General features: G+C 40.1%; 1 protein-coding gene across 1 annotated transcript in view; it reads left to right on the plus strand.

Annotated features, from left to right (window-relative positions):
* Window positions 1-1,882: 1,882 nt before the first annotated feature.
* Ripk1 (receptor interacting serine/threonine kinase 1) overlaps window positions 1,883-12,050 on the plus strand; it is a 36,789-nt gene continuing 26,621 nt past the window's right edge. Inside the window, exons 1-3 of the mRNA XM_077802039.1 lie at window positions 1,883-2,497; window positions 9,671-9,892; window positions 11,018-11,174. Coding sequence (XP_077658165.1) covers window positions 9,741-9,892; window positions 11,018-11,174 — 309 coding nt within the window. The 5' untranslated portion in view covers window positions 1,883-2,497; window positions 9,671-9,740. The remainder of the gene's footprint in view (window positions 2,498-9,670; window positions 9,893-11,017; window positions 11,175-12,050) is intronic.

The following is a 12,050-nucleotide window of genomic DNA, read 5'->3' on the forward strand; positions in this document are numbered from 1 at the left end:
CAAATTATCAATGCAGTAATCCCTCCTTATCCATGGAGAATACATTCCAAGACCCCCAGTAGATGCTGAAACCAGGGATAACGTGTGTATGTATGTAGACACACATATACACACACACACACACACACACACACACACACTGTTTTCCTATATAGTAAATGCCTATGATAATGTTTAACTTACATTTTATAAATTAGGCAAAATAAGAGATTAATAATGATTAATAAAATACAACAATTATAACAACATGCTGTAATCAAAATTACACCATCAACTTCCCTACTTCTGAGGCCTCTAGACTGAGACAGAATCATGCTACCAGCAAGTTAGGGTTTCCAGCTTGTAGCTTGTGCAGGACTTCTGAGCCTGCATAATCACATTAATTAATTCCTGTAATAAATCTTTCTATCCTCTATTCCCTCCTCTCCTTCCTCGACATTCCTCTCTCTCTCTCTGTATATATAGATACCCCTTCCTGGTCTGATTCATGTGAAAGATTGGCTTCTTTCACAGAAATATGCATTTGATTTCTCCATGTTTTTTTCATCTCTTTTTAGTGCTGAATAATATTCCATTGAATGAATGTACCATGGCTTTTCCAATCACTCACTATTGAAGGACATCTTGGTTGCTTTCATTTTTTTGTCAATTATGAATTAAGCTGCAAAAAGTCAAATACCAAGTGTGCAATTGATGAATCATGCAGTGAAGACTATTGAGTTTTGTAAGAAACTGCCAAACTATTTTCTGGAGTAGCTGTAACATTTTGCACACTTGCAGGGGATGAATTGTTGTTTGGGTTTTAGCCATTCTAAGAAGTGTTCTGGGCCCCAGTGGTAGAGCACTTGCTTAGCACATGTGAGGCCCTGGATTCAATTCTTAGCACCACATGTAAATAATCAAAATAAAGGTCTATTGAAAACATATATATACATTTTTTTAAGTGTTCTGTCTCCATCCCCCTGCTAGAGCCAGAGTGAAAGGCTCATTTTTTAGCTTGCATTTCCCTAATGACTTATGATATTGAACTTCTTTTTATATGCTTATCTGCATGGCAAGGCATCTGTTCAGATCTTTTGCTTATTTTAAATCAGATTGTGCATTTTATTGTTGCTTTTGACAGGTTTTTCTTTTTGCTGGGGGTAGGAGATAAGAGACCTTTATCAGGTATGTCTTTTGTTAATATTTTCTTCATGTCAGTGGCTTATTTTCTCATTCTCTTGACATAAATCTTTTTTACAATATGTAATCATTGTCTATATACTTGTGTAACTTTTTTATTTTATTTTTTTTTGTTTATTTATTTATTTTTATTTAGTTTTCAGCGGACACAACATCTTTGTATGTGGTGCTGAGGATCGAACCCGGGCCGCACGCATGCCAGGGGAGCACCCTACCGCTTGAGCCACATCCTCAGCCCTTGTGTAACTTTTTTAAAACTATTTTTTTAGTTGTCAATGGACTTTTATCTATTTATTTAGTTTTATATGGTGCTGAGGATTGAATCCAGGGCCTCATACATGCTAGGCAGGCGCTCTGCCACTGAGCCATAACACCAGCTCAATTCTGTAACTTTTTAAAAAATTTACCTTTAGGTGTTGGGTTATCAAACCCAAGGCCTTCCACATGCTAAGCAAGTGCTCTACCACTGAGCGCCCTATAACTTCCTATAACTAATAGCAAGCATTTCTATTTTGCCTGAGTCTTCACAATTACCATTTTCAAGAGTTGAAAGTAATCATCCCAGTTCTTCCTCGACAGCCCCACTTTACAGATGAATGGTAATTTGCCAATGGTTTTAGCATACCTAACCCACAAGCTGGGAACCCCCCCCCCCCTGGTATGGTTCCTCCACTGGAACCCACCTAGGGCTTTCCTCTAGGCCAAGCTCTCTCCTCTGCAGCCGAGATTTCCTCTTTACGTCTCTCCGAAACTAGCTTGAAAACAAGGCTGAGGCGCGATCCTTTAAAATGGAATTTGGAGTGTCTATTTTTTGAGACTTTGTATTCAGGAATTTGTATTCAAGAAATATCAGCCACCTGGCGGGAAAACAGAGAACGAGCTGGGCCGCACACGAAGGGTGGAGACAGAACCGTTTCCGCCCCCCAGTTGACGTACGTCACTAAATCCGGGTGTATACGCTCCGGGTTTATAAGGCGCGGTTGGCGCGGCCACTCGCCTGGCGTCCGGAGTGCGGCTGTCCAGCCGGCCCGCATCGCCGGAGTCGGTGCTGGACCGGAGCACTAAGTGAAGCTGGACTCTGCTGGACGACGGAGGCGCGGGCCAGGGCGCGGTGAGGTGGAAGGCGCGAGCTGTCACTCAGCTGGGCTGTCACGGCGACCGGCCGAGCTCGGTCCCAGTGGTACCCGCGTCGGGGCTCGAGTGCGCTCCCCAGCCCTCTCCGGCGAGGCTGCTGCGGTGTGGGAGTGACTCCCGACTTTCCTACCGCGGCTCAGTCCCTCACCTGGGCCTTGGGAAGTTTGCAGCGGAACCGAAAGTAAGTAGCTTTAGAGGAGCTTTTGCGCCCAGGCTGGGCGGTCACTGCGCTTCTCCGCGGCGGGCTTCCCGGAAGGGGCGTGGCCGCGCAGTCGGGGGTGTGGGCGGGATTTCTGGAGCCCGAGGGTTTCGGGAAGTCGGGCCTCGCGGCTAGCGGGCTCCTGCAGGCGAAGCGGCGGGGGCGCGCCTTTCTTGTAGGGGTTTAAGTTCAAGTCGCGACAAGGCCAGGTGTTTGACCCACGGTTGTGGTGACACAATGGAGCCGACGCTTTATGCTTATCGTTCTGGTGGGGGTGATGAGGTATTATTGCAGTTATCTTTAAGAGAAAGTGCCGTACTCTTGCCATAGTATAAATGTCCCTAGCTGGGACTTCTTACCAACCCTTTGAAAGGGCCTTTAACTAATTGCACTTGGGCTTAGAGAAGATTGCAAAGACAACCTAAGGCATTTGGGTATAATGTTAGCTGTGAGATGGCAAATGCGGAAGCGGTCCACAGCCACAGCGACAAAAAAGGGATGAATTGTCCCAACTGTGGGTGACTTCTTTGGTGGCATTTACTTTTATGAAGTGCTGCAGATCCTCTTCAGGGTTTGGAAAAGAAGAAACGGCATCTTGTTCACACAAGCTTTGATCAGCCTCGCCAAGAATAAGTGGGTGGAGGTACGGGTTCTTTCTGATTGCTTTTGTTTATTTGACTCCTCCTTGCTTAGGACTCCTGGGCAAAGCATGAAGCTGTTTGAATCAAGGAACTTTGCATAAATGCAAGGAAATTTGCATAAATAAAAGTTTTGAGACCACTTATTAATTCTTACCAGATTTACGCTTGAAGAAACCAAGACAGGGAATGAACTTGGAAATGTAGAGTGACTTAGTACTCATTGTATTTTGTGAAGAATAAGGAGGCAGTGGTGGCCAATTAGAAATGTGGAATACTGTAGCTCTTCTGTGCACAAAAGTAAGACTAGCCTATTTTAAAATTGAATTTAGAGAAAACAGCTGTAACAAATTTAATTATTGTTTTCTATCTGCACTATATTGAGTCCTAGAGATATGTTATACTTCCAGGATTGTGATTATTAATGAGTGTTAAGAAAAAAACCTACAATGTCAACTTCCAAACTGGGCAAGGTACTGCTTGTACATAATGTGTTAATACCACCTATATGATCTGGAATTTGAAAATATAGCTTCCTGTGCTTTGGTTGGATATTATATTCTGGCAGAAATAGCTGATTATATTAATGTATAGAATATCAATTTTGGACCATATTTTCCATGTTTTTAAAAATTAGTCTGTAGACTCCCCATATTTCAAAATGTAGTATACTCATTTAATTTAGACAGGAAAGACTGTAAGATTGGATCTTTGTATCTGGACTTTTCCAAAGACAAATTATTGGTCATGAGAAGTAGCATGTGATAGGAGAACTGATTTGGAATTTTGAGGAAAAGGGACAAGGTTTGAGTCTAGGATCTGCCACTTCGTGTGAATTATTTAACACTGAATCTTAAGTTTCTTCACTTGTAAATTAAAAAGGTGATGATGATGATAATAAAATTGACTTCACAGGGTCATAATGTGCCAATAATATGATCACGTTTGCTTAAACACTTTTTTGATTTTGTCTTTTGCCGGTGGACATTTGGCTCTTCCTTGCTCAACTCTTTCTAGGCAAAGCATCAGGCTGTTATAATCAGAGAACCTTGGAGAAGCCCTCTGGTCTTGTTGGGTACCTGAGTAAAATCAGAGTTCCATTAGCAAAGAAGTGAGACACTGGCAGACAATCAACATTTTCTGTCACATTTCACTATGTATGGAAAATGGGGGGAAATTAATTAGATTAACCATTTAAAGGTAAATATGCATATTTTGATAATTAAACTTATCCTGAGGGCTGGGGATGTGGCTCAAGCGGTAGCGCGCTCGCCTGGCATGCGTGCGACCCGGGTTCGATCCTCAGCACCACATACCAACAAAGATGTTGTGTCCACCGAGAACTAAAAAATAAATATTAAAAATTCTCTCTCTCTCTCTCTCTCCTCTCTCACTCTCTCTTAAAAAAAAAAATAAAAAAAATAAACTTATCCTGACTTAGAAGGTGAATTGAGAAATTTCTTGGGAATTTTCATTAATTTTAGTGGGAAAAAAATGCTTCCCTGCATCCTTTGATTACTATGAGTTTATCTCAAAACAATAACAAATCCCATTAAAAGGATACAATTAGTTGAAATTAGTTATGGCACTAATAATGGCTAGCTTGGCTTCATTAATACTCTGTAACATGCCATTATGATATGGCTTTCTAACCTAAATTCATTGTGGGTTTTTTTGGCCCTTGGGTATTCCTCACTCCTCACAAGACGTGGCTAAACAAATTTGAATTGGAGTTGGAGGCAGTGCGTACCACATTGGAATTGAAGGCACTCCTAGTGCATGTGAAATCATGAGTTCAATCCCAATCATCAGTAATATAAGGCTGAATCATTTGTGGGGAAATAAAGGAGGAAAAACACTAAGAAGAAATCATTGAAACTCACCCAAATACAAATAAGATTAAGATCAGACTAAAGTAGCAAACCACAAGACCATATGGAGAACTGATTGGGTCAAGAGCCAAGCTCATGAAGTCTAGTGAACCTGCCCAGAGGCCTTCTTCCCCCAGATGCATCTTGCATCCAGGAAGCTTGGAGGGCCTAGTATTGGCAAGTTTGAGGAAATGTGGTCTGAGGTGAAGGAGAGATTCCAAATAAAAATCATAAAAGTTGAAATTGTATACCCAAATGGGTGTATTTCAGGACCTGATTGGTAATTTCTTGACTGTTTGAGTATTTTTCATGTTATTTAACATTCTTATACAGTCTTATTTTTAAAAACTGATACGCTTAAAGCTAGGGATGGGGCATAACTTATTCTCTACTCTGTACCTATATACATTGTTTTACATGCTTTTGCTGTTCTATGTAGTGTAACTGGGAACATCACTGTATATCAACATCTCAGATTTAATTCCTCGGAGTCAAGAACTGTTGAATCAAGGAATTATCCCTTCTTTAAAACATAATTTTATTATAAACATAATTTGTGTTTATTGTATACAGTAAAAGTATAAAGTAAAAAATAATTTATTTCCCTATAGTTCAGGTAATAATCCTGGCTAATATTTGGATATCTTTCTCTATGTCTTTTTTCCTGTATATGTGCATATATATATATATATATATATATATATATATATATACACACACACACACACACACACATATATCTGTTTACACACACAAAATGTTTACAGATTTATTCTTTGAAAACAATTGATATGTAATATTCTATCTTATGATCATGCTATAACCCATTTAATTATTTTCTTTGTTCTTGGACAGTTAAGTGATTCTTTTTTTAATAATAGCTATCCATTTAATGATCAGTTGGCACATATTAAGATTCTGTTAGACACTGGAAACAGTGCCACAACAGGTTTTTGATTTTTTGTTTGTTTATTTGCCTTCTGTGAGCTTCATTAGAAATAATTCTCAAATAAGTTAACTTTCAGGAGAGAGGTACAGGGTGCTGTGAAAATCTCTAAACAGAAAGGTGTATCATGACTCTTTTCAGGAAATGCAATTTCACTGAGACCTGACAGATGAGCAATCTCTAGTCAGGCAAGAGGTTGACGGGAAAAGGTTGGGACAAATTACGATCATGAGATAGGAAAGACCACGTGCCCCAGTGAATCTGTGGTAAATGAAAAAGGAAGGCTTAGAATGAATGTTATATCTTTTATGCTTTCTATCTCTCCCTCACCCCCAATTTTATTCTCACAGGGATTGCCCAGTGGGGATCTTCTGGCATTCTCAAAGCCAGAAAAAAGGAATCAATTTGGATAAATAAATGTGGCCACATAACCACACAATGAGGCTAATCATAGCCACAACCAATAAATGTGTTTTCCCATAATTTTTCTCATGTTATCCTTGCCAGTCCTCTGATGAAGTCATTATTATATTACTTTTGCAGATGAGGAAGTTGAAACCTAAGTAAGTTCCCCAAGTTCATAGAGCTAATGAATTACAGAGCCAAAGTTCATATAAGAAGAAGGCCCATGCCCTTTGCACTGCCATGATGGCTCCTTGCTATGTCATCTCCAGCACTGGCCTCACGCTTTCTCTTCCTCAGCCTTCATGCCTTATTCTTGTCAGCCTCCCCATCCTCCCCTCCCTGTGCCTGTCCCATTGATCCATTTCTTTCTCTTGTGCTTCCTTTCTCTTGGCAATGCCTTGCGTAACAGGGAACATGCCCGTAGGGTTAGTCTAAGGTGCTGAGGTGAGGGCATCATCTGCTTAGCCTTTCTGTAAGATGTAGAAGGTTGCTTATTTGAGCTGTCTGCACCAGGCCATTGGACAAGACGGTAAGTAGCCCAGGCATTTTTAGAATGTCTGCTCCCCAAGGTACTTTTTAAACTTCCTGCCTTCTAACACTTGATTATGAAAACATCAGATAAGGTGCAAAGTTAAAAAGATTTTACAGTGTATGCTAATATATTGGCTATCAGCACAGTTTTACTGGGTTTTATCTCATCACTATCTCCTCTATTAATCTGTGAGTCTAATTTTTGGGGGTACAGAAAGGGTCATTCTTTGTTTCCCAGGCTGGCCTTGAACTCATGATTCTCTCCTGCCTCAGCCTTCCAAATTGCTGGGATTACAGATTTGGGTAACTGCACCCAGCTATGTGATTTTTTTTTTCTTTGCATGCATTTCAAATTAAATTGTAGATATCAGTACCCATCCCTCCAAATACCACAGCATGCATGCTACAACTAAAGTTCAGTATATTTATAGTTTGTTCTTTTGGTGTAATATTTATCTGCAGTTTTTAAAAGTACAATTATTCCTTGGTATCCTTAGGAGACTGGTTTCAGGACCCGCTTTGATACCAAAATCCACAATGCTCAAGTCTCCTATATGAAATGACATAGTATTTACATAGAATCTACACACATCTTCCCATGTACTTTATTTTTAATTTTTTTGTAGTTATAGATGGACAGCATGCCTTTATTTTGTTTATTTTTATGCTGTGCTAAGGCTTGAATCCACTGCCTCACATGTGCTAAGTAAGCACTCTGCCACTGAGCTACAGCTCCAGCCCCCCTTTTAAATCATTCCTAGATTACTTATAATACCTAATACAATGTAAATGCTACTAAATAGTTGTTATATTGTATTTCTCAGGGAATAATGACAAGGAAAAATATCTGTACATGTTCAAAACAGATGCAGAGTTTTTTAGAGTATTTTCTGTTGGCAGTTGGTTAATCCACCATTGTAGAACCCATGGATATGGGGGACCTACTGTACATTTGCTGAGTGTTGGCAAAGGCATATGTGTGTGCATACATAACCCCCATTGATATAATAGGTTACCATCACCCCAGAAAGCTCCCACATGCCCCATCCCACTCGCTCCTCACCTCTCTCTGGGCAACCAGAATACTTTTTCTACATAGATTAGTTTTGACTATTCTAGAACTTCATTAAAAGGAATTATAAAGTACATATACTTTTATAATCATCCTTCATTCAGCATTGGGTTTTTTTTTCCATTTCTATGTTGTTTTTTTGTATTAGTAGTTCAACTCCTTTTTATTGGTGAGTAATCATACTTTGTGTGAATATAGCATGGCTTGTTTACCACAGTCCTCTTGGAAAGCGTTTTCCACTTTGAGGCTATCATGAATAATGCTACTCTGAACGTTGCACAAGTCCTTTAGGACAAATATTTTATTTTCTCTTGTGCATGGAATTGCTGGGTCATATATACATGTATGTTTAATTTTATAAGAAGCTATCAGACCTTTTTCTAAAGTGTTTGCACCAATTTATACTCCTATCAGTTTATGAAAATTCCAGTTGTGTCACATCTTTATCAGTATTTGGCACTGTTGATATTTTTAATTTTGGATGTTTTGGTAGGCATATATTGGTGTTTATGGTGACTCACTGTGAGATTTTATTCTTCGTTTCACTTTGGGGAAAATCAGTGAATATGAAGGGGTAGAAGAAAAAAGAAGAAGATTGAAGCAAATAGTTCCACTTTGAGATCTGATGCAGACAGCCACATTCTCTAAATCCTTTTTTTTTTTCACATCTTCCTATCCCAAGTGCATTATTCTTTGTATAGTCTTCTAATTCTTACTTCAGCTCATAATTGCTTTAAACCTGTTTGTTTTTTTAATTCTCTTCAATAGTTTAGTTGTCTGAAATTCTTAGTTTATTTGGTGCCTCGTACTGCTATTTATTTGTTGGACCTGGCTCATAATGAACTTTTTCTTTTGTGGTTTATAATTTTGGATTGGGAGCTCCTATTAAATTAAGTGCTTTTTTTGTTTTGTGGGGGTCCTATCTGGCCTGATTGTGAGGGTGTTTATTGACTTCAGCTATCTATTAGCCTGTGGCCACTTTCTATATAAAAGTTCTTAGTTTGGGAGATAAAAGCCTGAAGATGGTGGTCAGGATCCTCTAAATTTGAAGCCCAGATTTGGAGACAGGCCCAAAGTTATTAATTTGCACAGACTTTTTTTTTTAATACCTCATGCCTAGTCCTGGACTCTGTATTCGTTGGCTAATGGGCTCCTTTTTGTTTGTTGGTTTGTTTGTTTTTTTCTCCTAGCCTGTTGTTCCATTTAGGAGTAGCAGACTTTGGAGAATCATTTTAAGGTGGGTCTTCATTCCAGTCCTCTTTTCTTGCATGCCCCCATCTCAGCTCCTGTCCCTGGTAGGGTTTAAACCCAATATCTGGTTAGCAAGGTTGGCAATGTCCTGCAGGGTCTCCATGTGGGCAGTGCCCCTCATCCTGTGCCCAGTTTGTTTTCTGTTCCTGAAATTCTTTTTCCTTTCCACTGAGCTCAGCTATCACTGGAGTAGATATTTGACACCTATTATTCAATATATAAAGGTCCTTTGTAGCAGGAAGGTTTTAATTTTTTTCTAGTGCTCCATATTGCTGAGGGAATAAAAGTTACAGTCTTCTTTGATTCTTTGAAAAACAGTTCATTTTAGAGATTATGTCTATCCTCAAAAAAATAAATAAATAAATAAAAGGTCCACCAAGCATGTGACTTTTTGAATCATGATCTTTTTGCTCTGAGATATTCTCTCTCTTTTCTTTGTAGGGTCTTGCACTGAGATATAAACAAAGTAATTTATTTGGGCACATTCTGAGTATTCAGAAGGCAACCAGACATGTCCTTGGATGACATTAAGATGAACTCCAGTGACCTCCTGAAGAAAGAAGATCTAGACAGCGGAGGCTTTGGGAAGGTGTCCTTGTGCTTTCACAGAACCCATGGATTAGTGATCCTGAAAAAGGTGTACACGGGGCCCAAGTGCACTGAGTGAGTTGGGAGCAGAGGTGGGTGGGTCACACTCCCTGCTGACCACAGAAAGTGGCTATCAAGGACAGTACAGGTTTCAGGATGAGTCAGAACCTGACGTGAGTCTTGATACACCAGCTCTATTTCAGGGTAATGGTTACTCTTACTATTATCATTATCTCTAGTGATGTTTCTGAGGCTAGTTAGTGAAAACTAGGATATATAGAAGAGAAGTGCAGGGGAAAAAATTTTAAAAATAGAAGGACATGAGGGAGGCAATGGATATGTAAGGTGTTTAGTCAACTTTCTTTAGCTGTGGCAAAATACCCCAACGTAAAAAGAAAAGGAAACTTAAAGGAGGAAAAGGAAGAAGTTTCCTCCCAACTTAAAGGAGGAAAGATTTATTTTGGTTTTAGAGGGCTCAGTCCAAGGTCAGCTGACCATGGCAGTGGGAGCATGTGGTGGAGGATGCTACTGGCCTCATGGCAGCTGAGGAAGCAGGGTAGGTGGGAAGGGTCCCAGGGATACAGTACACCTTTCAGAGGCAAGCCCCCAGTAAATTACCTTTTCCAACTGGGCTACTTTCAGTAGCACTACCAGCTGGGGCAAGGTTTCAATACAGAAGCCTTTGAGGCTCATTCTAGATCCAGAGAAATCAATGAAAGTAGACTTACTTGTTTGCTTCATTTTTGGGGTAAGGACCAGCCCTAAATATTTAAAAAAAAAAAAAAAAAGACCATTTATAAAAAGGTCCAAGAAGCCTGTTTTTAAAGCAATCAATGGAGTGCTTTTTTTTTTTTTTTAACCTGTCTCTTCTTTTTAAAGTAATTATATAAGAGGGGCCTTCTTTTATTGGACTGTCCAGAATAGTCTTCATCTGGCCATGTTGCTGCTGTTGGTGCACTTTTTGTTTATTGATTTACATGTCTTGAATACCCACTGCCAGTTACTGGGAAGGAACGGTGCAAAGACGAAAGAGAAGCCTCTCTGCTTTGTAAGGCTCATGGTCTGTGGTCTGTATCTGAAAGAGATCAGTATGGTTCCCAATGTGACACATTACAGGTGCAGAAATGCATACATTCCCAGGTGCTGAGGGAGAAGGGACCAGATGTGCCCCGCTCAGCATGGCATCTTTCCCGCCCACAGGTACAATGAGTCGCTCCTTGAGGAGGGGAAGATAATGCACAGACTGAAGCACAGTCGGGTGGTGAAGCTCCTGGGCATCATCATAGAAGAAGGGGACTATTCCCTGGTGATGGAGTACATGGAGAAGGGAAACCTGATGCAGGTGCTCAAGGCCCAGGTAGAGGACATTTTGTAGTACACTGGGTGCTGGCTCTATGGCTAGAAGTGGGGAGTTCATTTATGGCTCTCTGGTATAAAATAGTATCTTGGTGAATTGCCTCGTAGTTTGGATTATCTTAAGTCAGTCCCTCAGTAGCACCTCCTTGCCATTCCCCACACAGAAGGTTGTCTTTCCTTTTCTCAAGCCACCTATAGACCTCTGTGTCACCACTTGAAAGGTCCCCTCTGGGTCTTGCTGCTGCAGTTGACTTTTTACCAGACCTGCCAGCCTTTCCATGGCTCACACTGCAGAGAGAGGCCTGTCTTCAGAAGCACATGGTCTGATATGGGGCATTTGTGTGAGAGATAACAAGTATGGGTTGATCAGTGAAAGCATATACACTCTTGTGATGGTAAGAGAAGATGGAATATTAGCAATTGCACTTTGATACTATTTAAGAAGCTTTTATTATTATAGGTTAAAAACAGAACATAAGCCACAACAACATTGGATAAGATTTAAAACAGGAAAATAAAACTTGTTTATTACAAAAATCAAATAATTCTAAAATGTTTTTGAAAGTTTATGTAACTATTAAGATCAAGCTCTTGGGCTAGGTCCTGTGTAATGCAGAGCAAATATGATTCCAGCAAGTAAAAGAAGGCAGGAAAATAAGTGGTGGTGTTTTAATAAACACTGATAGTCTATTGTGAAGCAGAGGAGAAGCCCCCACCCCAACTGGGATAGATGAGAGAGGCTTCCAGTCTACAAATAGAAGGTTTGAAGCAGACAATTAGGGAATAAGTGTTCCAGGCAGAGAGAAGGCAGGTGCAAAGGAAAAGGATGCCTGATCTGCAGAACTGCAACACCCGGTGTGGCCAGAGTATACATCAC

Source organism: Urocitellus parryii, chromosome 8 (genome assembly GCF_045843805.1).
Source record: "Urocitellus parryii isolate mUroPar1 chromosome 8, mUroPar1.hap1, whole genome shotgun sequence".
Taxonomy (NCBI): domain Eukaryota; kingdom Metazoa; phylum Chordata; class Mammalia; order Rodentia; family Sciuridae; genus Urocitellus; species Urocitellus parryii.